The following is a 25,386-nucleotide window of genomic DNA, read 5'->3' as shown; positions in this document are numbered from 1 at the left end:
GAGAGTTTGAAGATGGCCATTGAAAGCAGACTTCTGCTCCAGAGAAGCTGAGAGGACAAATATCCCAAGTGCAACTAAGAGTGACATTTTTGAGGAACTGCAGCCTAGAGAGGAACATTTGGGGAGAAAGCCATTTTGAAACTAGAACTTTGGAGCGGGCGCCAGCCACATGCCTTCCCAGCTAACAGAGGTTTTCCGGACACCATTGGCCATCCTCAGTGAAGGTATCTGATGCTGATGAGTTACCTCAGACACTTTATGGCCTTAAGACTGTAACTGTGTAACCAAATAAACCGCCTTTTATAAAAGCCAATCCATCTCTGATGTTTTACATTCTGGCAGCATTAGCAAACTAGAACACTCTCCCATTTTGGTTGTGGTTTGCATTTGTGTAATGGCTTCTGTCCAGCATCTTTTCATGTTCCTATTGGCCATATGTGTATATTCTTTGGATAAATGTCTATTCAAGTCCTTGGCCCATTTTTTTTTTTTTCATTCAAAATTTCAAAAAGCATTTTATTAAAAGTCAGAACAGATGTTAAGGTACAAAATACATCATTTTTTTCAAACAAAATCATTCAAATAGTTATAGTCTACATTTAAAGCAAATTATTCCAAATTGTGCAGTAATTTAATCTTTTTAAATAGAAAAATACAATCTCTTAAACTCCTAAACTTTCCCCCAAATAAAAGAATGCTTTTCTAGTTCTGGATGAGTTGCTTAATGCAGCGATGTATACTCCCTCAAAAATCTACTTTTATCACTTGTACACATTCAGATATTTAGGACTTTAATAACCACTAAGTCAAGCTCCTTTCGTACAGGTAAATGCCTGGTGTTTTTTTTTTTGTTTGTTTGTTTTGTTTTTTACACAGTGCATGCTAGTGACCTAGAACTAGCATACCATCTTCAGCTTGCAACCGGTCATGCATGGACCAATGCTACAAACTCCATCACTTAGGAAAAAGGATATAAAAATCAACCTTAAATGCCCATTTTTTATGTTTTCAGTCTTGACATCATAGTAGTGCAAATGCTGTGTGGTATCGTGGGGGAAAGTTGGTCTCTACAGGTTATGGCAGATTTAAAAAACTTTTTTTTTACAGGAAAAGTATAGAAACATCCTAACATCTCACAGGCTGAAAAAAATTCACATATTCACCTATTTTTCCGTATCTTTGAAGTTAACTAACTGTCCTGTAAAGCTGATATTTAAATATTAATTTAATTCAAATCATAAAAATTCCCCCTTAAGCAAGTTTCACAAGAACTTATAAGCACTTTGCCCAGGAGCATGTCACAGGGGACCCCTACCCGCAGTCCCCTCCATTACTGGAAAGACCGACTTGGCAGCACCCCAAGGGAACATCCAAAAGGAGCCTTGAGGGCCTTGGTGGCCCGAGCTGGGGGCCGGGGCGTTCCTACCCCATCTCTGATGAACCAGCTTGGCCCTCAGGCAGCCGCCTATCTGTTTATACACTGGGCCAGGAAGCCCTTCATAGGGGCCCCAATTCCCTCAGTCAGCAGACATCAGCAGACGACCCAATTATCCCACAAGTGGCAGACTCAGCAAGACCTTTGAAAACTAGGATTCTTGATGGTGGCTACTAGGAGGGAATCCAGCATCTGGAGAGAGGGGAGAGGACCAGTTCTCCAGGCTGCAGGGGGAAGGGTTTCCGCAAACACCACTCAATTCACATCAGCGTCGGTCTCGCCGGCTCCCACACTTGCCACCAACCCCACCCACCGAATGTGCAGTCCTTCTTGCCGTTTCGAAATTGAATGAGAGCCACATGAGCTTGGGGGTATAAGATGAAAGTGTGGGCCATGGTCACCAGCTCTAAGATGGCCTCACCAAGCACAGATACACCAAACCCAGGACAGACACATCTGCTGGGCCCTCGCTGGCTGGGAGGCCCCTACTGGGCAGAATCGAAACAAGGAATGGAACCTACAATTGGACATTAGATATTCTCTTCCAGATGGATGACCCAGTTGGCCCATTTTTAAAAATTGGGTTGTTTATCTTTTTGTTGTTGAGTTGTTGTTCCTTATATATCCTGGATGTTGAACCCTTGTCAGATACAGGGTTTCCAAATGTTTTCTTCCATTGTGTAGGTTGTCTTTTCATTCTCTTGATTATGTCTTTAGTTGCACAAAAGTTTTCCTTCTGATGAAGTTCAGTTTATTTTTTTCCTTTTTGCTTATGCTTTTGGTATAAAGTCTAAGAATCTATTGCCTAAAACAAGGTCCTGCAGATATTCACCTATGTTAATATAGTTTTAATTCTTATATTGAGGTCTTTAACCCATTTCAAGTTAATTTTTATATATATGATGTGAGGTCAGGACACACTTTATTCTGTTGCAGGTGGATAGTCAATTTTCTTAACACCATTTGTGGAAGAGACTATTGCTTTTCCCATTGAGAGGACTTGGCATCAAGTAGAAAGCAAGTTGGCCATAGATGTGAGGGTCTGGATTGAGATGTGCTATAAGTGCTAAATATGCACTGAATTTTGAAGACCTTACGTGAAAAAAAGAATTTAAAATAGCTCATTAATACCTTCTGTTTATTGTATGCTGAAATAACATTTTGTGTATATTGGATTAAATAAAATTATTATTATTACAATTAACTTCACCTTTTTCTTTTTAATATGGCTGCTAGACAAATAAAAATTACATATATTGCTCACATTTCATTTCTGTTGGCTCTTCAAGAGTGTATAAGATGTGATACTTCTGTAAGAGTCTTTTAGGGAAGAGGACAGATGGATAGGCTGTTAGAGTAGTGTGGTAAGTTCTGTATGGGAGTTCATGAATAGACTTCTAACACCCTTTTGAGGGCCTCAGAAGATGATCTTTAAGCCAGTAGCATTACCTTGTTTTTAATTCCTTTTTCCTTCTTTTGAGGTCTTTTACATCAACTTTTTGAATGTAAGGAAATAATAGTCAAAAATTAATTAAAAATTATTTTGGAGAGTTTTTCTAGTGGTTTGATTCTTAGTCTAATGAAACAAATCATGGTTGAAGTTTAAGGACTGAGTCTTCTCACAGAGACTGTCATTTTGTGCCTTTCCTCCAAACGCTGGCTTAGACAACCAAAAGATGGTAGTACCCTTTGCTAAGTATGGCACACAGATCAGTTTTAGGTCTTTTGAATGCAAGGTATCTGTGTGATATCCAGGATTAATATTAAGCAGTTGGATATATTGAACTGGAACTCAAAAAGAATCTCAACTGGCAGTATAACGTTAGTTGAAATCATAGGTGAATATGAGATCATCAGGAAGTGAGTCAAGTGAGAAATGGGTCTAGTATAAACCTCTGAAGAACAGAGAAGTAGAGGAAAAAGAGTCGAGGTCATTGAGAAAGAATGGTCAGAGAGGGAAGAATTTCATCTGGATAGTGTGGTCTTTCAAAAAGCAGGCAGATGTCGACAGTGTCAAATGTGGCTAAGTGATAATGGAAAGTAAATACTGAAAAATGTTCATTGTCTTTAACAATTGGGAGGTTATTGGGTAGAAAGCAGGTTCCTTGCAAAGTGTTGGGGTAGGAGGCAACGGCAGGTTATTGTACATTGAAGAATTATTGGGAATGAAGAATTGTAGACAAGGTATACAAGCTACTCTTACTGTGTGTTAGTGAAGGCGTGGGTGGGGAGGCTCTTGATAGCTAGAGGGGGAAATACTTGGCACACTGAGTTGTGTGAGTGTGTGTGTGTGTGTGTCTGTGTATTTGTCTTCTCTGGATTGTAACCTGGTGGGTTCTATATCTTTGCATTCTTGGATTCTAGTGCAGCATCCTTTACAATGTATCTACTCTGTAATAGTTGTTATGATTGTAATTTAGTTAGCATTTCTTTTTCAACAAGCATAGATGCTTTGCCAACATCATTTCCAAACAGTAGGCATGCAACAACATGGATGAACCTTGAGGACATTATCTTAAGTGAAATAAATCAAACACAAAGGACAAATATTGTATTATCTCACTGATACAAACTAAATATAATACATAAAGTCGTAGACATAAAATATAAAATATAGGTTACCAGGATATAGAATGAGGCTAAAGAATGGGCAGGGGTTGCTTAATATGGGCAGAATATTTAGGTTGAACTTAGTTTGGAATTGGACAGAGGTGACGGTAGCACATTATTGTGAGAATAATTAATAGTAGTAAATGGTGTGTGAATCTGGTGGAAGGGGGAATTTTTAAGTCTATATATGTAACCAGAAGGAAAGTTGGAGGTTAGACATGGGAATGTATAATACAGTGAATCTTGAGGCAGACTATGACTGCGATTAACTCTACAAATATAAAAAAAAAAAAATTGGAAAGTTCCTTCATGAGCTAGAACATATGTGCGACACTATTACAAGTAGTTAATAATAAAGGGATATATGGGGAAAATGTACCTATTATAAACTATGGACTAGAGTAAGCAGTAATATTTTAATATTCTTTCATCAACAGTAACAAATGTATCACAACAATACTGTGGGTCAACAATAGGGCATATGGGAGGATTTGGGTTGTATTTTTTACTCTTATTTTCTGGAATAATGAAAATGTTCTAAAGTTAACCATGGGGATGTATGCACAACTATGTGATTATACTGTGAGCCACTGATTGTATACTTTGGATGGTTTGTACGATATGAGAATATATCTCAAAAAAATTGCCAAAAAAAACTCCATAAGGGCTTTCATTTTATCAAAGTTTAACTCTACTGTAGCCTTTCAGCCTCTCTTAATGGAGAGTATGGGCTTTGAAGTCAAACAGAAGTATAATTCAAATCTTCATTCTGATAGTTATCTCTGTGTCACTTTGAACAAGTTAATTACCACTTTTGGCCTGTTTTTCCTGAGCTGTGAAATGGGATAATAACACTTCCCTCATAGGGCTGTGGTTGGATTCAAAAAGAAAACATGTGAAGTGTTTTGTATAATACCTGATACAAAGCAGTAAATTCTTTCTAGAAAAACAACCTCACATGTTATGCATGGCAACTACAGTTTAGCATTTGATTTAAAGTGGTATATGTGATATAATGTTAGAACTTTAAATAAGAGCAAGCGTACTTGGTTGAAATTAATTGAAAAATTAGCCTTTGATTTAAAATGTTTCTTCTGTTGATCCCTCTTCCAAACCAGGTCCTGAGGGAGTCTAACAAATTAGCAGAAATGGAAGAACCACCCTTGCTTCCAGGAGAAAATATTAAAGACATGGGTCTGTAATGGTATTTTTTGTTTACTTTTCTTCTCCTTTTTGACTGTACAAACTCTTTAATACTCTCAGTATACAGAGAATAGGCTGACTATCACAGAGATACCTCCAGCCTTCCTAGCATCTTACTTTGTTTTATAAGCCTAAGCCTGTACCTGTTTATAGTGTTCATATTTGGACTATTGGGAAATATGCATATTGAATTACATTTCACTTCTCTAGTTTGCTTTACTTTCTTTGAAGTAGATGGCTTTTTTTTTGTTTTTAACTGTTGCTCAATTCCATGCAAAAAATTGCATTATTTTGAATTACTACATGCAGATGTTGGGTTGCCTAGGTAAAAACATTGAATTATCACTTTGTACAAGTAGTTTTTCTTAAGGCACACTCTTTCACTTGCCTCCTTTATTTTTTTCCTACTCTGAATGAATGTATGTCAATATTTGGATGGAAATATTTCACCTCCATGGCCAAGCAAGCAGGTTGATACATGTGCCTTTCTCTGGCTTACAGAGCTAAAACATTTACTTATATTAATATGGACTAGAAACTGGAAGTGAACATTTAAACTATTTTTTTGTTCTAATGCTTTTACTTTATTTCATCTGTATAGGTACTCTACAAAATACCAGTAGATTTTGAGAAATAATATATGAAGAGAATAATTAAATAGTTTCTTAGCCAAAGTAGACACCATCTTTTATTTTATTATAAATCAGAATTAAAAAAAAGAATTTAAATGCTTAGTTTTTGCTGGCTAGGTATTATTTCCTTGCATATAAATAAGCTAAAGTGGTGGAGCCATCCTCCAAATGACTCATTATTTCTTATAGTAAATTTAATTTCTTAGCACTTAGCATGGTATTTGTTTCTTTTTGCTCTTGACCCTTGATTAGATACCTCCCCAGTCTCTTTTTTACCCCAGTCAGTCTCTAGTTCTGCTAAACTACTGATTTATATTGTACATTATCTGCACTTTATATTATACAACAATAGTTATCATTACTGAGTGCTTGCTGTTTCATTTAATCATCCTCACAGTAATCTTCTGAGACAGATATTAAACTCATTTTGTTTATGAGGATGCTAAGGCATAGAGACATAACTACTTAGTAAAGTTAGAGCTAGCACTGTGACAGTTTTTTTTTACCCTTCAAACCTAAAGCTCATGCTATTTATCCATGCATATTTATCTATTATGATAAATTGCCTTATAAAAGACTCTCCAGTTACCACTCAGTCTCTTTTGCACTCCTTTTCCTTTAAAGTCACACTCCCTAGTAGTTCATCCATGACTCTCTTCCTTCCTATGTACTCTCTTTGAATGACCATATTTAAATTAGTAGCTTCACCTTCCACTTATATGCTGAGGAGTCCAAAATTGTTTATTTCATGTCCTGACACATATAAAGAAATGCCTTTAAGGCATATGTCTTTGGATGTCCCATAGGAACTTTATATCCAACATTTCTAAAATTGTCATTCTCTTTAACCTCAAACTTAACTCCTTTTTCCTGCATTCTCTTTCTTTGTTAACATCAGTGCCAATTTTCTAGTCACTGAAGTCAGAAACCTGGGAGTCATTGTAGACTGCTCTTTTTTCTGAACTCTAAAATACAATTAGTTACCAGATCTGGAGGAGTCAGTCCCTAACAATTTCTTGAATTTGTTTTCTCCTCTCCATTTTCATAAGCCCTTGGTATTATATCTATGTATAATGAATTTCAGGTATTTAGGAGAAATTTCAAGTAGAGTTATCTCATAAGTAGATATGAGAGCTTACAAGAAAGATCTGGGCTGGAGGTCCCTATTTGGGAATCATCAGAACATAGATATTAGTTGAAAATGGGAGGATGAACATAACCAAGAAAGTGTATGATGTGAGAAGAAGACTAAGTGCACAGCTTCAGTAAATGCTAACATTTTATAATTTTACAGAATTACAGAAGAGAACTGAGAAAGAGTAAAGAGAGTGTGGTATGAGATAAATTAGGCGAGAGCCAGACTTGACACTTAACCATTGCCCAGAAATGTGCTTTACTTTCCCACTTTTGTGTCTTGGAGTAGGCTTTCCTTCTGCATTGAGTGCTATCTCACCATCTCTACCCCTATGAAGGATAACTGCCACTGGTGCAAAACTCACAGGCCTATATTCCTTGAACACCTCTCTGCCCTCATAGATAGTGACCTTTCCCATCTGTACATTACTTAGAGGATGTTTTTGTGCCTCTCTTCTGCACGGTCACATGCTCTTATATATTACATTTATTGGTATTTTTTTCTTATCTTCCTCTCCAATATGTATTCTTTTCAAGGTCAGTTTTTGTATACCTCACAGAGTCCACTATGGATTGTTCCTGTATAAACTTAGTGAAAATTTGACAGGAAGAATAAGTATCAGATTTTTTGGTACCACTAGGCAGAATTATAGTAAATTTTAGAGTAATATCTATCTAATATATTGAATAAAATATCCTGATTCAAAATCATCTATATATACTTGATTCTTGTGTAAAAAACTAAATTTAATAGAGAATGTATAAAGTATAAGGCTAGGGCAACATTGCATATTTCACTTTGTGAAAAAGACCTTGGAGTTTGGTTGGCTTAATGTATGTCTTAGTTGTTAGCTAAGTTTAGTTTTAGTTGGCTCAATTTACAATTTAGATGTTTCTGTAATAATTATGGTGGTAGGAACATCAACTGAATGTCTCAGGGAAAGAATAGTCTCAGAGTATTGTGACCTCACCACGTTAGGAATAGGAGGTAGCCCCAGACTATAGTAATTCAGCCTTTAACACAGGAGGCAGATGTTAAACAGACTGCTACCTTAGTGGCTTAGCATTGTGATAGGAGAGGAAGCATGATGTGGTGGAATGAATTTTTAATATGTAATCAGAAGAACTGTACTCAGGTCTTAATCTTAGCAGTTACTGGTTCTGAGACATTAGGCAATTCATTTTCTTTCTCTCAGCTCCAGTAGTCCCCTCTAAAAATTTATAGATAATTACAGTCCCTATCTTTATGGGTTGTTATAAAGGTTGAAGTATTTTCTAAACTCCGATGTGTTAAGCCACCAATGCTGGTTGTTATTCTGCCCTTTACTCTTGTAAAGTTCCTAGTCACAGTCTCCCTTCTACTTGATACAAACTCTGCTAATCATAACCTCTCTTCATAGTGACTTAGCTGCCACTAGCCAGAGAAGGGAGGATAGAGGGGACAGACCAAAGCAGAGCCTAATGGTGATAATATACAATCAGTATAAACACTTATATTTGTAATTTTAGAAGTACTTTCATGTATACTATCTCATGAATTTAGAAGAAAGGGAAAGGTATAGTAAAAAAAAGTAAAAGACCTATCCTGCAGTGGAATATAGAATGATAAGATGATTTTCTTGAGTGAATAAGGAAACTGTCTCTGGAAAGAATCCAGAAGTGTTTTTAGTAAATCAAATGAAGCCTTCCTCATTGAGGTGAAAATTCATAAGGGCAAGAAAATGTGAGCAAGGCAAGTTTGTGTGTCTTTATATAATGATGGGTTTATTTGATTTTAAAAGCTTCCCTCTAATAAACCATCCATCAGAAACTATGATTTAAAATTATGGAGTTCATACTTGAATGTTCCCAAGGGAACTATTTTGAAAGTTAGAAATGTTTGTTAAAGATCAGTCTCATTTCAAATTCTATACAAAGCAGTCAGTCCTTCAAAGTGATGAGTAAGAAGCAAAGTCAGGAAGTTTCAATACCTTATTAAACATATTTTTCATGGCCCTACATTTTCTCAGAAGCCCCTTGAAAGTTCTTAGAACTTTGCCATGTCAAAGAAGTGCACCTTGCTTCCTTGGAATGATGAAGATATTTCTTTATTTGGTGATTTGCTGCAATAATGATTTAACAGGAATTTATGAATATTTAATGATGTTAAAACTTTGTATTGGACATTATCAGCTCTACCATATTAAATGATATTTTGAGCTAATGATAGCTGAATTAACTTGTTTAATCAATTGATGCATGTTTTTAAAAAGCATGATTCTGTTTAGGTTTAGTTATATAAAATGAGGCTTGTGATGATTTCTCTACAAAGTTGGACATCGTTTGCTTAGTCAGGAGTGTATTACCCTCTTACTTTAGTATTATTTCTCTCAGAAATCATGTTTGATATACATTTCATTTCCCCTACAATAATTTCCTCAGAAAACTTATATGATTAGGAGTTTTTGGTATTAGGTTTTTTGGGTATAAAATTTTTAGAGGGATGTTGACAAACAAGACTGGCCAGAGGAAGACAGCAGATTGGTGAGATGGTCTAGAAACTGTTAAGAGGAATACAATTCTGCCTTGAGATGTTTTACTGTTGTTACCACTGTTACCAAATACCTTCCCGACTGCTCTCACTACCACACCTGTTTTATCCAAGAGGGATAGTGGCCACCTTTGTTTCCTTCTCTTCTGTCTCAGAGAGGGAGAGAATCCCTCTTCCTCTTCAATTCTTCCTATTTTTTTCTGCATTCCTTCCGCACATTTCTTCATGCTTGAAAGCTTAGATTAGGCTTCTGAAGTCTCCTTAAATCATAGATTCAGTGATTTTTGAGCATATTAGTCTAGCTATCAGATTTCTATTCAGTTTTATTTGTGAAAAGATTGGAATGCAGTTTTAATAATGCACAATGTATAGTAAAACTGGACTTTTTCTTTTCAGCCAAAGATGTAACTTATATATGCCCATTCACTGGTGCTGTACGAGGAACTCTGACTGTTACAAATTACAGGTTATATTTCAAAAGCATGGAACGGGTAAGACTTGTTTATTGGATTAGATTTTGTATGTACATTTGTGTGTTATTTGCCAGCTTTGCTCATTTTTGATAATTTCTGATTAAAGGATATCTGATTAAGATTTTTCTCAGCTGTAATTATGTAGTGTCAGTTGCTCAGTTTTAATTAAGTAATTTTTCTTTCCTTTCTTTAGGATCCTCCATTTGTTTTAGATGCTTCTCTTGGTGTGATAAGTAGAGTAGAAAAAATTGGTGGTGCTTCCAGTCGAGGTGAAAATTCTTATGGACTAGAAATTGTATGCAAGGTAAATTTTATAATATGTATATGATTTTATTTGATTTGGAAAAGTTTTCTTTTAAATAGAGCCCATGTTTGGAAACTGGTTTCAAAAATATCAAGTCAATTTCATACAAAAACATCATTCCTAGTAGAAAAATAACATTCAGGAGCAATATAGAGAAAAGTTGCTCTGTCATGAATTACTCTTGAATTCTTTTGGGCCCAATTCAGTCTAGTTTGCAATTTTCTCATATGTCCCCCTTCCAGTTTTCAGGATCCTATTTCTTCCCAATCAGTGCCTTTACTTTAAGCAAGGTTGAGAATTCAGTTTGCATTGTAAACTTACTCACACTCTGAGACTCTGTGTTTGGTTTTCAGAAATGTCCACTCTGTGGATACAGGAGGCACACATAGAAGCTTTCATGTCATTTATGTGGTGCTTGAGCTGGGAATTTGAAGTCCTAAGCTCATCCTTTCCTTTTTCTACTTTCTCTAGCACATTTAGGAGAAACAAGCCAATCCCATTATATTTGTTAGTTTGACACATATGTTCTAAGGTCAAATACACAGTCACCCAAAACCTTGTCTCATACAAGTATTTGATTAGAAATGTTCAGTGGTGATATTTTGTGTACCTCTGTTATCTCATCATGCCATGGACTATCCATGTGTCCTCTTTACCACTGGAAGTAGAGTCATTTGTGCCTTGCAGTGTAATCAGATTAAAGAAACAGTCCTGAAAACTCAAGAACCAATTCAGAACTCATCCTTAAATTCTATTCCTCTAGAACCACCACTTCTACCAAAGTCTGTATTAGTTAGGATTCTCCAGGGAAACAGATCCAACAGGGTGTGTGTGTGTGTGTGTGTGTGTGTGTGTGTAAATAAATAGATTTGTTATAAGGCATTGGTTCACCTGATTGTGGAGGCTGATAAGTCTGAATTCTATAGGGCAGGCAAGCCCACAGGTTGGAATCTAAGGGACAAATGAAGGGTGCAGTTTTGAAGTAGAATTCCTTCTTTTCCCCGGAATCCTCAGTTCTTTTCATTTAGACTTCCAACTGATTGGATGAGGCCCACCCACATTATGGAGGGTCATCTCCTTTACTTGAAGGCAACTGACTATAGATGGAAATCCTATTTACAGAATATCTTCACAGCAATATCTAGGCTAGTGTTTGAACAAACAACTAGACACCATAAGGTAGCCAAGTTGACACATGAAATTAACCATCATGATTAAAAATTCATAGCATCTTATTTTCATAATGACCATCTTAAATGTGCATAGTACTTTATGGGACACAAAGTACTTTCACCTTCATTATTTCACCTTGAGCCTCGTAAAAAAATCCTGTGAGGCAGACAGTATTATCTTTAATTTACAAATTAAAAACATGTGGCTCTGAACAATTAAGGCATAGTACTTTCTTGTGGAAAACTAGATATGATATATTCATCACCTGACTTAGATTCTAACTTCCCTATTGAAACAGTGGTGGGAAAAATTGATATTGTAGACCTTTGCTATTTTCTAATCCACTAGCATTCTTTAAATGCATTGATATTTATATGAAACTTAGATCTTATTTGTTACATCTTATTCACTAAGTTATAGATATTTAATACCATGTACCACTTCTACAGGACACAGTTCTTAGTATGACCTAATTAACACCCATACAAACCTCAGTTCTTGATGACTTTTTTTTTAATTTGCTGTTCTGCTGGTGCCAAAAGTAAAAGCAACAGCACATTCATAATTCAAGATACTTTCTTATGCTAATATGGGAAATTTTGTTATCTGTTATTAAAACTAATGACTTTACAATTATTTTTTGCTTTCCATTAAAGTCAGAAGGGCTCTGATGAGTGTGAAGCTGTCAACCATGTGCCACACACTGTCTCTGAATCACTTGTCTTTAGTATAATAGTAAACATAGCATAGAATATACAAGGAGAAGAGAGAGGGTGACTTTGAAATCTTAATTTTTTAAATGTATTATTTTCCATGAAACAAGACCATTACCAACAAATCAAACATTTGTAGGGCCCCTGCTGTGGTACTTTCATGTAGCTCTGTGGTTAGAGATTCTAAGTACCTCTACTAGTTGTAGAGATATTTTCTGGGAGGGAAAAAAAAACCTTCAGGCTAAGTTTCCTTAGATGTTTTTTTAAATTTTTTTTTTTGTTTTATTTTAATTTTTTTAAAATTTTCTTTGTTTTTTTAATTCAATTTTATTGAGATATATTCACATACCATACATACCAGAAAGCCATACAAAGCGTACAATCAGCTGTTCACAGTATCATTATAGTTGTGCATTCACCAGAATTAATTTTTGGACGTTTTCATTACCACATACACAAAAATAATAATAATAAAAATTAAAGTGAAAAAGAACAATTAAAGTAAAAGAGAACACTGGGTGCCCTTTTTTTTTTGCCCCCGTTTTTCTACTCATCCATCCGAACACTTGACGAAGGGGAGTTGGTCAGTATGACTTTCCTAATCACATTGTCACCCCCCTCATAAGCTACATTTTTATACAATCATCTTGAAGATTCTCATTCATTTCACATCCCCCTTTTGGTCAAGAAGATGTTCTCCATCCCACGATGCTGGGTCTAGATTCCTCCCCGGGAGTCATATTCCACGTTGCCAGGGAGATTCACACCCCTGGGAGTCAGATCCCATGTAGAGGGGAGGGCAGTGATTTCACCTGCCAAGTTGACTTAGCTAGAGAGAGAGGGCCACATCTGAGCAACAAAGAGGCATTTGGGAGGAGGCTCTTAGGCACAATTGTAGGGAGGCCTAGCCTCTCCTTTGCAGTTAACAGTCTTCCCAAGGGCCAGGCCCATGGTAGGGGGCTCAGCCCATCAACCCCACGAGTCCTCAATGTCTGTGAGCAGGATGTTTGTTTTAAAAGATAGCGAAAGTAGCATTCTAGTTTTGAATCAGATTTATGATACTGTTTTACTTTGTTTATGTACTGTAGGTGCAGTGGCTCCCTTTGTACAGTGGGCCTACATACGTGGCCATTTTTTTATCCATTGATTGGACTTAGTGTGTAATTTTGATATTTTTAATCTTGTTCTAATGAGATAAATACTCTCTTGGAAGGTAATATCAATTATTTATTTCTGACATATTGGTTATTTTTAAAAACTTTTTTGATACATTTTCCATCACCAAGAATATAGCCTTAAATTAGAACATGATACCTATATAAAAAAACTTGTTGCTATGAGCAGTGGAGCATCCCTTTGTTCAGTTTTACAAAATTAGGTATAATAAAGCTATTTTGAATTATGCCTAGGTTAAAACATTTAAATAGAATTGGTATTCTTGGAATTATTTTTAATCCCACATTTTTTCTAAATGTTGCTAAGATGTCAGTAAACCAGAACATGGATATTTGCATTCAGCCTGGGCATAGAAAATTTGCTAGAGGACAAATACTACTAGTCTTTAGACTCAACCTTAGAGTCCAGATGATACTAACTAAATTATTCAGAATTCACCTGCCTGAAGCTATAACAGCAAAAGCAAGAGCAAGAAAAGAAAAAAAAGGAGATAAATGGGACTTTATCAAAATTAAAAACTTTTGTGCACTGACATATTGTTGGTTGAAGAACTTGGACATGGAGGAAGACCTTTAAGCAGAAATTGGTTGTGTCACTCGAGCAGCAGGAGACTGATGAAGAAAAGGTCCAATGGAAATGAGTCATGGAAAAGGATGGTAGGCAGGAAAATAATCAGCAGACATAATGGGAATGAAGACACATATGAAACGCAGTAACAGCTAATCAAATTGTTTTTGTTTGTTTTGTTTTTCACTATGTATACAATCTAACATTTCCCCTTTTGATCACATTCATATATCTATTTCAGTGCTTTTAATTGCATTCACAGTATTGTGCTACAGTCACCTCCATTCATTACCAAAACATTTCCGTCAATCCAAATAGGACCCTATACATTTTAGGTATAGGTTTTTAATAGGGAAATTCATAACAGAAAATGGGCATTCAAAGGAAAAAGACATATGCCAGTAGTGTGTATCAGTCAGGATATTAAGTTTCAGATATAATAATATTGCTAATCTCTAGTGCCTGTATCAAATGTTGGCTCCTTCACTGGCCTATTTTGAGTCCATATGCAGAGATCAATTTTCTATCATTTGAATTCTATCTTATGTTAGAGTACTTCGTGTTTCTTCATATTTATCCAAATAAATCATTTTAAGTTTCCTGCCTCCAGCATCTGTTGTCTCATATATTTTTGTGGTCACATTCACACATCTTAACCTTTTACATGATAATTTTAAGTAACCTTGTTTATTCATTAAATAAAAAGTGAACAGTGATTGATTTGGATCTAAATATTTTCTAGGATATCCGGAATTTACGGTTTGCTCATAAACCTGAGGGGCGAACAAGAAGATCCATATTTGAGAATCTAATGAAATATGCATTCCCTGTCTCTAATAACCTGGTAAAAATATTTCTTATCTTTGAAAAATCTATATTATAATTGTTGGTGTCATGTAAAGAAACTTGTGTAGACTATGTAGGATCTTGTCATTTAGTCCCTGCTTTGCCGTTTAACCAGATGTGTAATTTAGATTTAATCTAATCTTTGGACCAATTTCTTCAGGTATGAAATGAGGAGACTAGATTAGCTGATTTTTTAGGTCCATTTCAGCATTAACACTTTCTAATTCTATGATCTTTCTAATTCTGTGATCTAATTCTATGATTAAAAGCTATATGTAGTCTTTGGATTTGAAATCTTTGTTATTGGGTGCTCAGAGTAAAGACTAGCAACTTTGGGAAAGAAGGGAGGGCAAACACTGGGTTACTACTGTGTGCTGCTAACAATCTAAGCTCCCTCATTTATGTTATATCATTTAAACAGTAGGCATTGTTTAATTTAGAGATGAAACTAGGAGAGGGTAAGCAGTTAACTCAAGGGCATAGCTAATAGGGAATAGAATTTAGAATCAACACTGGTCTTCTGATTCCAGTTTTATTATTTTTATTATATCATAGTTGTTTCTGCCATTCTGTCTATAAAAATGATAAATTTAAATGGTCCTTTTTTTTTTAGTACCCAGATCACTAATTGCATGCCAAAACATTAAAAGCTTATTTAACATGCTTCAGAAAATGTAACATAAATGTGAAACTTCAGAGCTGTTCAACTGCTGGTGTATGTGCCATCAAATTGGTTAATTTATATCAGAATATGTCTTTGTCATATAATGTCTTTCATTATTTAGAAGTAAACTTAAAGCAGCTATCAAAGGTATCTTTAGGAAGTAAGATGATGATAACATTTGATGAACCCATCATGGTGGGTCTCTGTGCTTTTCCATGTTTGGAAAATATAAGAAATAATAAATTTTCAAAATCACAAGACAAAAACTAAATCAGCAATATAAAAAAGGACATCAAATAGAAAGTACCTTTGCAAATAAGTTAGTGAAAACTTTGGGTACAATAAGGATATATTTCTGATTCATTACCTCCTTAAATATCTTTTTCAGCAGTTAACTCTATTTGCTTTTTTGTAGTCCCTCTTTGCTTTTGAATACAAAGAAGTATTTCCTGAAAATGGGTGGAAGCTATATGATCCTCTTTTAGAGTACAGAAGGCAGGTATGTATTTCTTTACTTTGAATTACGATATGTTATTTTTATAAAGGAAATTTCATGAGTAAAGTCTTTCTCTTCTGTGTGTGTTTAATGAAGGCTAATCCTATTTATTTGGCTGCCTTTCAATTTCTTTTTAACTACTTTTCAGAATATGTTAATGGTCTTTTATGAATTTTTACTTATCTAAGAGTTTACAAGTACGGCAGTTTATTTTAAAAATGTTTAATATTTAAAAAAATAGAATTGTAACCATATTTAGTTTTTAATATTCTTAGGGCCATTCCATATTTTTCACTTAGATTTTTTTCTTAAGCTTTTTATTTTGAAATAACTTTAAATTTATAGGATAGTTACAAAAATAACACAAAACCCATATAGAAAATCCAACATTGGTACCTCTACCCCACCCCCAGATACCTAGATCCACCAATTTTAACAGTTGCTACAATCACTATACTATTCCATCCATCCATCCATCCATCCATCCATCCATCCATTCATGTGTCTTACCAGTTTTCGAAACGTTTGAGAGTAGGTTGTGTACATTATTCTCCTTGAACACATAATGCTTCCATGTGCATTTCCTAAGACAGATGTTCTTTTATGTAGCTACCTTATATACAGTTGTCAAGTTCAAGAACTTTAACACTGATATAGAACTTTCAGTCTATATCCCAGTTTTTTCATATGTCTCAAAAATGTCCTTTTGGACCTTTTCACCTCTACTAATACTTCTAGTCCAAAATCAGGATCATAGTGCATTTAATTGTCATTGTCTCTTCATTTGCCTTTTTTTTTTTTTTTTCAAATTGTGGAAACATATATATAACATAAACTTTCCCATTTCAACCACTCCCAAGCCTACCATTCAGTGGGATTAATCACATTCACAGTGTTGATCTACCTTCACCATCATCCATTACCAGAACTTTCTCATCACCACAAACAGAAACCATATACCCATTACACATTAACTCAGTATTATTGCTGCTGTTGATCCCTGAGAACCTATGAACTTGCATATTCTCGCTATTTCATATAAGTGGAATCATACAGTATCTGTCCCTTTTTGTCTGACTTACGTCACTCAACATAATGTCTTCAAGGTTCACCCATGTCGTTCACCCAGAACGTCATTCCTTTTTAAGGCTGAGTACTATTCTATTATATATGTAACCACATTTTGCTTATCCATTCATCTGCTGAGAGACATTTGGATTGCTTTGACCTTTTGTTTATTGTGAATAAGGCTGCTATGAACATTGGTATATAAATATCTTTTCAAATCCCTGCTTTCAGTTCTTCTGGGTCTATACATAGAAGTGGGATTGCCAGATTGTATGGTAATTCTGTACTTAAGTTACTGAGGAACTACCAAATTATTTTCCATAGTGGCTACACCAATTTACATTCCCATGAACAATGTACAAGGGTTCCTATTTCTCTGCATCCTTGTCAGCACTTATTTTCTGTTTTTTTTTTTTTTAATAGCCTTTCTGACGGGTGTGAAGTGGTTTCTTATTGTGGTTTTATTTGCATTTTCCTAAGGGCTAATAATGTTGAGCAGCTTTTCATGTGTTTATTGCCCATTTATATATCTTCTTTGGAGAAATATGTATTCAAGTCCTTTGCCTATTTTTAATTGGGTTGTCTTTTTGTTGTTGCATCTTAACAGTTCTTTGTATTCTGGATAATAAGCCCTTATCCAGTTTATGGTTTGAAACTATTTTGTCCCATTACGTTGGTTGTCTTTTCACTTTCTTGATAATTTCCTCCAGTGCACAAAAGTTTTTAATTTTGATGAGTCCCATGTATCTCCTTTTTTTTTTTTTTTTTCTTCTCTTGCTTTTTGCTGTTCTATCTAAAGATCCATTGCTGAATCCCAGATCATGAATATTTGCCCCTAATATCCAGTTTTTCCAGCACCATTTATTGAAGAGATTTTTCTTTCTCTGTTGCTTGTACTTAGCACCCTTATCAAAAATCAATTGGTCATAGATGTGTGGGTCTGTTTCTGGACTTTCACTTCTGTTCCACTCATCTGTTTGTCTGTCTTCGTGCTAGTACCATACTATCGCTTTGGAGTACAGTTTGAAATCAGAAGTGTGAGTCCTCCAACCCTGTTCTTTTTCAAGATTGTTTTGGCTATTTGGGGGCCCTTGCCAGTTCCATTGAATTTATGGATTGGTTTTTTTCATGTCTGCAAAAAGGCTGCTGCGGTTTTGATAGGGATTGCATTGAATTTGTATATTGCTTTGGGTAATATTCATATTTTAACAATATTAACTCTTTGAATCTATGAACATGGGATGTCTTGCCATGTATTTAGATCCTCTTTAGTTTCTTTTAGCAGTTATAAAAATCTTTTGTATCCTTGGTTCAATTTATTCCTAGATATTTTATTCTTCTAGATGCTATTGTAAATGGAATTTTTTCTTAATTTCTTTTTTGGATTTTTCACTCCTAGTGTATAGGAACACAATTACTTTTTTTTTTTTTTTTTTTTAGGGGCCATGCTAATCTTCTCTGTATCGTTCCAATTTTAGTATATGTGCTGCCGAAGCGAGCACCACAATTACTTTTTGTGTGTTGATCTTGTACATTGCCACTTTGCTGAAGTAAATTAGTTGCTATAATAATTTTCTTGTGGATTCCTTTGGATTTTTTATATATAAGATCATGTCACTGCAAATAGAGATAGTTTTTTGAGGTTTTCTATGTCTTCTCAGGTCAATTTGGGTAATTGGTATATATCTAGAAATTTTTCCATTTCTTCTCAATTATCTAGTTTGTTGGCATAGAGTTGTTCATAATATTCTCTTTAATCCTTTTTATATTTGTAAGGTCAGTAGTGATACCACCATTTTCCTTTCTGATTTTATTGATTTGTGTCTTTTCTCTTTTTTTCTTTGTCAGCCTAGCTAAAGGTTTGTCAATTTTGATTTTCTTTCAAAGAACCAACAGTTTGCTTTGTTTATTCTCTCAATCATTTTTCTGTCTCCACTCTAATCTTAATTATTTCCTTTTTCTGCTATCTTTGGGTTTACTTTGCTCTTATTTTTTTAGTTCCTCAATATATAAAGTTAGGTTATTAATTTGAGGTCTTTCTTCTTTTTTAATATAGACATTCATAGCTGTAAATTTCTCTCTGAGCATTGTCTTCACTGTATCCCATGCATTTTGGGATGTTGTGCCTTTTTCTCCTTTGTCTCTAAGAATTTTCTAATTTCCCTTGTAAATTCATCTTTAACCCATTGGTGATGTAAGAATGTGCTATTTAATTTCCATGTATTTTTAAATTTTCCACTTTTCCATTGGCTGTTGGTTTCTAGCTTAATTCCATTGTGGTCAGAGAAGTTAATTTTTATAATTTCAATACTTAAAAATTTATTGAGACTTCTCTTGTGCCCTAACATGTTGTGTATCCTAGACAGTGATCCATGTGTAGTTTAAAAGAAGGTTTATTCTTCTGTTGGTGGTGAAGTGTTGTATATATGTTGGTGATTTTTAGTGTTATTCAGTTCCCCTGTTCCCTTGTCGGTCTTCTGTTTGGATGTTCTATTCAGTATTGAAAGTGGTGTTTTGAAATCTTCAACTATTAAAGAACTGTCAGTGTTTCCTGCATAAACAGCAGGTGTCCTGCTGTGAGGTGCATATATGTTTACATTTGTTAAATAATCTTGTTGAATTGACACTTTTATTGATATATAATGTCCTATACAAAGAAGGTTTACAGTTTTTGACTTAAAGTCTATTTTGTCTGATGTTAATATAGCCACTTCAGCGCTCTTTTTATTATTCTTTGCATGAAATATTTTTTTTCAAGTCTTTCACTTTTAACCACTTTGTATCTATGGATCTTAGATGGGTCTCTTGTAAACAGCATATAATTGGGTCATGCTTCTTTGTCCATTCTGCCAATCTGTGCCTTTCGATTGGAGAGTTTAATGCATTTACATTCAAGGTAATGACTGACAAGGCAAGTTATACTCCTGCCATTTTGCTAATTATTTTTTGTAATTCTTATAACTTTTTCTCCTTCCTTTCCTCCAAAATTACCTTCCTTTTTGTTTAGATGATCTTTTAAAATGAGCTAATTTGAATTACTTATCTTCTGTGTAGGTTTTTTGTTTTTGTTTTTTTGACCACAAACTGAGTTTTATTAACTGCAAGTATTTCATGTATGTACACATTTTTCCTCTTTCAAAGTCTTTAACTGCCAAAATTACCCTTACAGACTACAAATATTGTAAAATGTGTTTGATTATTAATTTATAAAATTTACCCGTGAAATGTTACATTCTGTCTGGAGTCTTTGAAATGATATTTTGAGAGTTTATTTACAATCATTGAAAGCAGATGGTTCTATAAACCTTACAAGTAATCACAGGCTCCTTAAACTCACAACATACATCTATTTCAAGGCTAACTAGAAGCCCATTTTCTTCAAAAATAATTTTCGGCTACTTTTTCATAAAAATATAAAAGACTTAGCATTCATAGTTTTTATTATGAAAATATAAATATAGTTTTTTTATTGAAGCCAAACTCAAGATTTTTCTGCAAATGATACTACTTTCCAAAAACTTTAAAAGGCATCACAGAATAATGTGATGTTAAACCAAATTGTCTCGTCACCACAAAGTATTTTACTTTTAAGAAATATTGTGCAGTATTTCCTTTTAAACCTGACCTTTATGTGAGATGTCAATTGTGTATGTGCTATGTAAACACACCAGATTTAATCCAAGTCATTCATATTCATGCAGTAGACTGTCATATGTGACCAGTTACCATATACAGTCATACAGTAATTACAGAAATGGCAAAGGCAATCTTTATGAAAGACAAAAAAAAAATCTTTTTAATAAAAGGCAACCAACACTACCCTAATTTTCTGCAAAAATTACCTCTTCCTCCTACCTCTTTTCTCCTTTAAATGATACCTTTTATAGCGTGCCATTACACAAAGATATTTGTATCACTTTTACTTAAGATAGATTTTTATATGGTTGCTTTCTTTTTTGATATGCTGAATTTATCAAAAGGCACCAAGATTAGACTCCTAAATAGTTTCCAGTTTTTGCCCTTTTTGAGGTTCCTCTAGAATGATTTTCCTCAGACAAGTGTGACTCTGAGAACATAAGGAACCGCTGAATGATACAACAAGCGATGTGAAACTTGTACCATTCCAAAGGTGTAAATATATAAGTTCCTTGAACTTTTCATTTAGGACAAGAAGTCATAGAAACTTTTCTGAATGTAAACATAAAAATAGAGCACATTTATCAACAGTAGGAAAACTTATAACCTTACAATAGCATGGTATTAACTCTTGCAGAATAACACATAGCCAAAAGCATTAGAAATTCATTGTCTGATATTCTGATGCATTATTCTGAAAACAGGTCTGATAGATACATACCTGTGTAGGTTTTTAAAGATTCTTTTTCTTATGGGGGAATATATTTAGCATCCTAAATCTATTGCAATTTCATTTGTGTTGATTCCAATTTGACTTCAATAGCCAACACATACCCTGTACCTGTATCTCTCTGTCACTTCCTTTTATTTTCTTTTCACAAATTACATCTTTATGCATTGTGTGCCCAGTAACAAAGATTATTTGTTTTTTTATGCAATTGAATGTTCAGCCTTATAAGAAGTAAAAGACTGTGTTACAAATGAAAAATGAAATAATAGTGGCATCTATATTTACCCATATTGTTACTTAAATAGAGATCTTTATTTTTTCATATACAATCAGGTTATTGTCTAGTATCTTTTCCTTTCAGTATGAAAAGCATTTCCTATATGTCCAGTGTAGTGGTAATGAACTCCTTCAATTTTTTTTTTTTTTCTGTCTGGAAAGGTTTGTTTTCCCTCATTTTTGAAGCTTTTCCAGGTGTATTATTCTTGGGTAACAGTTCTTTTCTTTCAGTACTTTAAATATATCCTCTACTGCATTCTGATCTTCATGATTTCTATTGAGAAATTGATATTATTGTTTCTCTCTTATTGTTTCAAGATTTTGTCTTTGTCTTTGGTATTCTACAGTTTCTTTATAATGTATCTTTGTGTAGGTCTGTTTGGGTTCATTGAGTATCTTGGATTTATATATTCATATCTTTCATCAGATTTGGGAAGTTTTCAGCCATTATTTCTTCAAATGTTTTGTTGGTTCATTTATCTTTCCCTTCTGCTTCTGGAACCCCTACAATGTGTATGTTGTATGCTTGATGATGTTCCACAGGTTCCTCAGGTTATGTTCATTCTTTTTCCATTCTTTTTCTTTCTTCTCATCAACCTGGACAATTTTAATTATTTATTTTCAGGTTAACTGGTGCTTGCTTTGCCTCCAATCTGCTTGTGTAACCCTCTATTAAATTTTTTATTTCAGCTATTGTACTTTTGAGTTCCAGAATTTCCATTTGGTTCTTCTCTGAAATTTCTATCTCGTTACTGAAAATTTAATTTTGTTCATATATTTTGTTTTCCTGATTTCCCTTAGAACATTTCCTTTAGTTCATAGATTCTATTTATGAAAGTTGTTCTAAGGTCTTTTAATTTCCTAGCTGCTGATACAAATGCCATATAATGGGTTGGCTTAACAACAGGAATTTATTGGCTCATGGTTTCAGAGGCTAGAAGGCTTGCTTCCTCGTGGGGTCGGTATCTTCTGGCTGGCTGACAATCTTTCGTGTTCTTTGACTGTTCTGTCATATGCAGCACACATGCGATGTGTTTTCCTTTCTCCTCTGTGTTCCCTTAACTTCCACCTTCTGGTTGCTCTGTGTGGCATCTCTCTGCTTTTGACTTCCACTTTGCTTATTATAGATTCTGGTAATCTAGGATTAAAGCCTGTGATGGTTTGAAGATGTATGGACCCCAGAAAAAATAATGTTCTTAAAGCTAATCCATTCCTGTGGGTGTAGACTTATTGTGGATGGGACCTTTTGATTAGGTTATTTCAGTTGAGGTATGCTCCAGGTGGGTCTTAATCCTCTTACTGGAGTCCTTTATAAGAAACTATAAGAGAGAAGGAATCAGACAGAAGCTTAAAGGGAGAAACACACAGAAGATCAGAAAGAAAGCCACAGAGCAGCCAGAAGTTGAAAGGAGAGAAGGACCAACAGATGCCACCATGTGCCATGCCATGTGACAAGAGGAGTTGTGGATCATTAGCAGCGTGTCTTCAGGAAGCAGGTATCATCCTGTTGATGCCTTGATTTGGACATTTTCACAGCTTCAGAACTGTAAACTTGTAAGCTAATAAATTCCCCATTGTTACAAGTCTGTCCTTTCTGGTATATTGCATTTCAGCAACTTTAGCAAAATAAAACAAAGCCCACCCTGACTTAGTTGGGCTACACCTTACCTGAAATAACATTTTGAAGAGATCTTATTTAAAATGGGATGCCACCCACTAGAATGCAGTTCAAGACCTCTTATATGTTCAAACTGCTGGGGTACACAATCCTTTTCCCATCAATGTTTGATTAGTAATTCCAGACACTTAGCTTCCTTTTAAATATTTTCCATCAAGTTCTTTTTTTCCTGTGACTGTGTTACACTTTCCCTCTCCTCATAGGTTTTCTAGTTTTTTGTTGAGAACTGAATGAACTGAATGTTCTGAGAGTTATGTTGTGGTCACTCTGGAAATGTAGTTGTTCTACTCTTCTGTCTGCTGGACCAAGAAGAAGAAAAAGAAAAAAAATAATAAAAAGGGAAAGAAAGAGGACACAAAAATAGAAAAAAAATTCCTAACACTCACCCCCCCCCCAAAAAAAAAAGGGGAGAAAAAAGAAAAGGAAAAACGAGGTGCACTTTCTTTCCAGTCTCTTTGTATGTGCCAATGGGATGCCGAAGCTGCTGCTTTTGAGGCCAAATATAGACCAGTGTCCCTGCTCATCCCTCAGGGATCTGCCAGAGTCCAAACCACCAAACAGAGAAAGAAAAAACCAACCAATCATAAAAGAGAAAAACAGGTGCATTGCCTCTTTATGTCCTAGTAGATGCTGATATAAGACCAGAAGTTGCTGCTGCCAGAAGAAACCGAGGTTAGAAACTGCACTGAGCCCTTAGGAATCCGCCAGAGTAAACAACTTAAGGGTTTTTTTCCAAGGAACAAGAAGTGCACTAGTTCTTTAAGTCCAGGTAGATGTTGGTGTGAGGCCAGAAGTCACTACTGCTGCCTTCAAGAAGTCTTAAATCTAGGTCTGGGCCCTTAGGGTCTGCCTACCAGGAAAGACACACAGAAAAAGGAAAAGAAAAAGAAAACCAGCTCAAAAGGTGCACTACCTCTTTATAAGCTAGTGGATGCTGGTGGGAGGCTGGAAGTGCCGCTGAGGGTGAGGTCATAACTGAGACCAGTTTCCACACAGGTCACTCAGGGATCTCTCAACCCCAGCTTTCGGAGGAAGAATTTCTCTGTCAGCTCTCTCCACATCTGGCCACTTGCAGAATCCTGACTCTGTTGCCACAGCCATTTCTGCAGCAGCTGCTGCAAGACTAAGAAATGGCGACTGGCCATTTGTTCATGCTTTCACTTAGCTGAACTCTTGGCAGCCTCTTGCTTCCTCTGGTATTCCTGTAGTTTTCTAAATTCCCATTCTTGTTCCAAAGTTACCACCTAGTTAATTCCCATCTTTTTTCCAGCTCATTCATTTTCCTAGTGGAGGGAATGATTTGTAAAATTTCCTATTCCACCATTTTGTGCTTGCCCTCCAAAAAACTATCCTAATAGTTCTACATTTAATTTACCTCCACATAAAGGTTTTTTGGTCTGTTTTTTATTTTTTTGTTTTTTTCCCCTGATACACGAACCTTTATTTAGGGCTTACTTACGGGGGTGCGGGGTGTAGAGATCATAACGGCTCTCTCTTACCGGGTGGATGCAGCATTCAGCAAGCAGGCAAAACCCTGCGATTAAAGAGGCCGGCCAAGCTAGTTACAAGGGTTTGAGACAAAGACATTCCTAAGGGTGTAAGCGCAGCAACAGAGTTTTGTGACTTGGGGGTATGGTGGTGGTGGTGGTGATCTGTAGATAACCACAGGAGTGTCAGGAAGGAAGTAAACTATAGATTAACACTTGACAGCAGGAGGTCTGGGGACCATAGATGAATGCTTATTCAAATCTTGGTGCAAGACTTTTACATTTACATACTTTGTCAGACTTTACATTTACATCTTGCTCCTTTGTGAGACCATGAGTTCTTACCTACTGCCTACTTCCCATTTTAAAGTTACATTTTAAGGTTAATTTACAATTTTCTGCTCTACTGGTTTACAAAGATGATAGGTTACACGTTAGCTGCCCAGGTCACGCAGGCTGCTATGTGCCAAGCTCCACAGGCCTGTTTTGCTTAGGTCAGGGGCTACTACAGTCCACCCCCACACAGCAGTCTGTGCGGACCATAGGACAAGCATT

The 25,386-nt window shown here is 35.3% G+C and overlaps 1 protein-coding gene and 1 pseudogene across 3 annotated transcripts in view; one reads left to right on the top strand and one right to left on the bottom strand.

Annotated features, from left to right (window-relative positions):
• MTMR2 (myotubularin related protein 2) overlaps positions 1–25,386 on the top strand; it is a 143,365-nt gene that overhangs the window by 78,246 nt on the left and 39,733 nt on the right. For all 3 annotated transcript variants that reach the window (XM_037841180.1, XM_037841181.1, XM_037841182.1), the window contains 5 exons: positions 5,164–5,239; positions 9,941–10,035; positions 10,211–10,321; positions 14,693–14,794; positions 15,876–15,959. In XM_037841180.1, coding sequence (XP_037697108.1) covers positions 5,164–5,239; positions 9,941–10,035; positions 10,211–10,321; positions 14,693–14,794; positions 15,876–15,959 — 468 coding nt within the window. The remainder of the gene's footprint in view (positions 1–5,163; positions 5,240–9,940; positions 10,036–10,210; positions 10,322–14,692; positions 14,795–15,875; positions 15,960–25,386) is intronic.
• Positions 18,431–18,526, bottom strand: LOC119538889 (annotated as a pseudogene).

The sequence above is a fragment of the Choloepus didactylus genome, chromosome 6, assembly GCF_015220235.1.
Source record: "Choloepus didactylus isolate mChoDid1 chromosome 6, mChoDid1.pri, whole genome shotgun sequence".
NCBI lineage: Eukaryota > Metazoa > Chordata > Mammalia > Pilosa > Megalonychidae > Choloepus > Choloepus didactylus.
Note: the sequence above shows the minus strand (reverse complement) of the source record. Positions and strands in the feature narration are given on the sequence as shown.